Source organism: Poecilia reticulata, linkage group LG17 (genome assembly GCF_000633615.1).
Source record: "Poecilia reticulata strain Guanapo linkage group LG17, Guppy_female_1.0+MT, whole genome shotgun sequence".
Taxonomy (NCBI): Eukaryota; Metazoa; Chordata; class Actinopteri; order Cyprinodontiformes; family Poeciliidae; genus Poecilia; species Poecilia reticulata.
Genome location: NC_024347.1, coordinates 2,423,723 through 2,426,650, shown reverse-complemented (window position 1 = coordinate 2,426,650; position 2,928 = coordinate 2,423,723). Strand labels below are relative to the sequence as shown.

Here is a 2,928-nt window from a genome sequence, read left to right as displayed (position 1 = left end):
TTTTTTTTTTTTTGCTCAACATTTGAACATTTTTGAACATTTGAAATTGCCATCTGCTACTTAGAACAGTTTTGACAAAAGAAAACAAAGGCATTTCAGCGAATAAAACTTACATTTACAGAAGGTTACAACAGTCAACMATTAATAGGAGGTGCACAGGCCATTGTTTTGAGTGATTTTAGAACATCTGGAGTGTGGTCACAAGYTTTCTCCTCCACAGGTCGGATACTAAACTCAACATCGGTGAATGTTATAAAGTTATATTCTGTACTGAAGGTGCTGAAGTTAGCCAACCAAAGATGTAGAAACTCTGAAGTCATGTGACAAACCTGAAGAACATTAGTTTAAATATCGATTACTAAGTACACTATTATGCTGTTTTTCAGAAACTTGAAGAAACTCTAGATCACGGGTGTCCAAAGTGCGGCCCGGGGGCCATTTGTGGCCCTTGGAGTGATTTCGTGCGATCCCACAAATTTGACCTGTCCAGCAGGCTGATACAGATGGAGACTTTTTATTTTTTTATCAGGATAAAATTATTACCAACACAATTCTCAGCATAAAGTCTTTTTATAACCAATCTTTTAATGATAAGTAGAAAAACGTCTATCCAGAGATTTTGCCTGGGAAGCTGACTTTGCTCCATCCAAATCACCTTTTGTTTAAAACCCTTTCAGTCATAAAAGGAACCAAATTTGGTGTCGGTAGCATTGGTTCCAAGAGAWTCTATTGGTTGAACATGGATAACTATAGCAAGTGTTTTGAGAGAAAGTGACTCAAATCTTGTTCCTCTATCTGAGAATAAGTTAGTTTAATAGGGTTCAAAGGAATTTGAAAACTATTATATTTAGCATTTTTTCAAAATAAAATATTTACCCTCAATGCGACTTGGCATCAATATTTAACCCACAATCACAATCAAGTACATAGGCCAGTTKAAACAACGGGGGCTAATAAAAAAGTCAGGAATACTACTGAGTAGTTTCACTTAAACATAGACCACATRTTTAAATACATCAAACACTAGATGTCATTCAAGGTACATGATCTGAAAATATTACCTCTGTGTGTCCAACAAAGKATTTTTTTGGGCTATTTTTCCAAAGATCAAAGGTGAGACTTCAACTGTTGCTAGTAAGCCGCTTCCAATGATTGGGCACTGATTACCATATTCAAAATATAGCATCAGAGTGGTACCATACAGAACTCTGTGTCAATATCCAGCCTGTGTCGTGTCAAGCTTYGGCCATAGCCGACCGTTGGCTCTTCTGATACGTCCTCTTGGTTTMAAACGGTTTCTTTTCTCTTTGACTTGATTATTCTTTGCTTTTGGTCTTCTTTGTGAGGTAGTTTTGGTAGTAAAAGTTACTGAAGAGAACAATGAGGCTGAGAGAATAGGCCAACACGACAGCGTTCATGGAGTCGGGGAAGTCGCAGTCAGCATGGAGATTGTAGGCGGTGTGCATGGTGACGAGGAAAAACTGCAGCTGACCAGAGAGACAAGAAGATGGCAAATGACTAAAATGTGCATTCAGGAGACATCATCAACTCAAAACATATTTATATTAACCTTAGTCAAATAGTTAATCTGCGCGGAGCAGAGAAGCACATTTACCTTATTAATAAGGCAGAAATGAGCAAATGTTTTGACCTTCTAATCAAATGGCTCGGTTATTAGGAAAAATAAGGTGATTAAAAAAACTTGCTTTGCTTCTCATCTATTAAAATGTATTTGTTTTCTATTCATTTTTTTATTATGTTTTTAAAAGTTTGTTGTTTTCCAACTACAATAGTAGAACACTTTAAATAATTTGATACCTTCTAACAAAGGAATCTTGTTCAAAGCATCAAGATTGATTGTCTTATTTCTTGWGTTCTGATTATATAAGCCTCCAAATTAAAGGAAAAGTTCAGCTTTTTTAAAAAAGTTAGGCACTGGGAGGTTTATTAGTAATGGRTCACCTACATATGGTAGAGAGAGTTTGTAGAAAAGTAAATAAAATCATGAGAGAGGAGGAACGCTGTGTGTTAGCCAGTTGAACCCCCGGGTTTAGGCAATATAATTTTCAAATAAAATGAAAATCTTGATATCCGCGACAACACAATTCTCTACAGTTTCCTGSAAAAGTGACCAGATTGCGGTATGACACCAGGGAACTATAACTAATARTAATTTCACACATCCTAACCCACTATGATCAACATCTCCTCTAGCAGATCAATATGTGCTGGTGTTCTCCACCAGCACATATTTTATGCTATTTTAYAAGCAAACATCAGATTAAAAAACGGTACAGGTGAAAAACACACTTATTCAAAGACTTGTACTGATGTGTCTTAGCTTCATTTTACGTCTGACACTAGTGTCTGTTCTTACCAGCTGCAGAGAAGTGAGGTATCGTTTCCACCACAGGTACTTATTCATGTGAGGCCCTATGGCGGCGAGCCCGTAGTACAAATACATGACCATGTGGACCAGGGAGTTGACCAGACCAATCAGAAAAGCTACAGACAAATACACAAGATGGGTTATTTACAGAGTTGGGCAGTAACTTTTTAACATTTATTCAAATGCATTTACTTGGGTAACTTYTTKKGGGGAAAAAAGAACCTTTAGTTGTATTTTTACTATGCTGTACTTTTTACTTTTACTTAAGTAATTTTCTCATGAAGTATCGCTGCTCTTACTTGAATAAAATTTCTGGATTCTCTACCCACTGAATGAAGAACCAAAAAATTAACCAGTGGGTTAGGATGTGTGAAATTATCATTGAACCAAAAAAAAACACCAGGCACAGACACACACCTGCAGCTTTTGTTAAAGTTTTATATTGAGAGGTACTCACACTGACCCCCGGCTACGTATTTAACCCCGGCCCACCAGTTAAAGATCATGGTCGCATGGTGGTAGACGTGGAGGAACGTCAG

General features: G+C 37.1%; 1 protein-coding gene across 1 annotated transcript in view; it reads right to left on the bottom strand.

Moving 5' to 3' along the window:
• Positions 1–794: 794 nt before the first annotated feature.
• elovl8a (ELOVL fatty acid elongase 8a) overlaps positions 795–2,928 on the bottom strand; it is a 6,628-nt gene continuing 4,494 nt past the window's right edge. Inside the window, exons 4-6 of the mRNA XM_008433483.2 lie at positions 2,847–2,928; positions 2,378–2,505; positions 795–1,487 (exon numbers count right to left, since the gene is read on the bottom strand). Of these exons, the coding sequence (XP_008431705.1) occupies positions 1,317–1,487; positions 2,378–2,505; positions 2,847–2,928 (381 nt within the window). The 3' untranslated portion in view covers positions 795–1,316. The remainder of the gene's footprint in view (positions 1,488–2,377; positions 2,506–2,846) is intronic.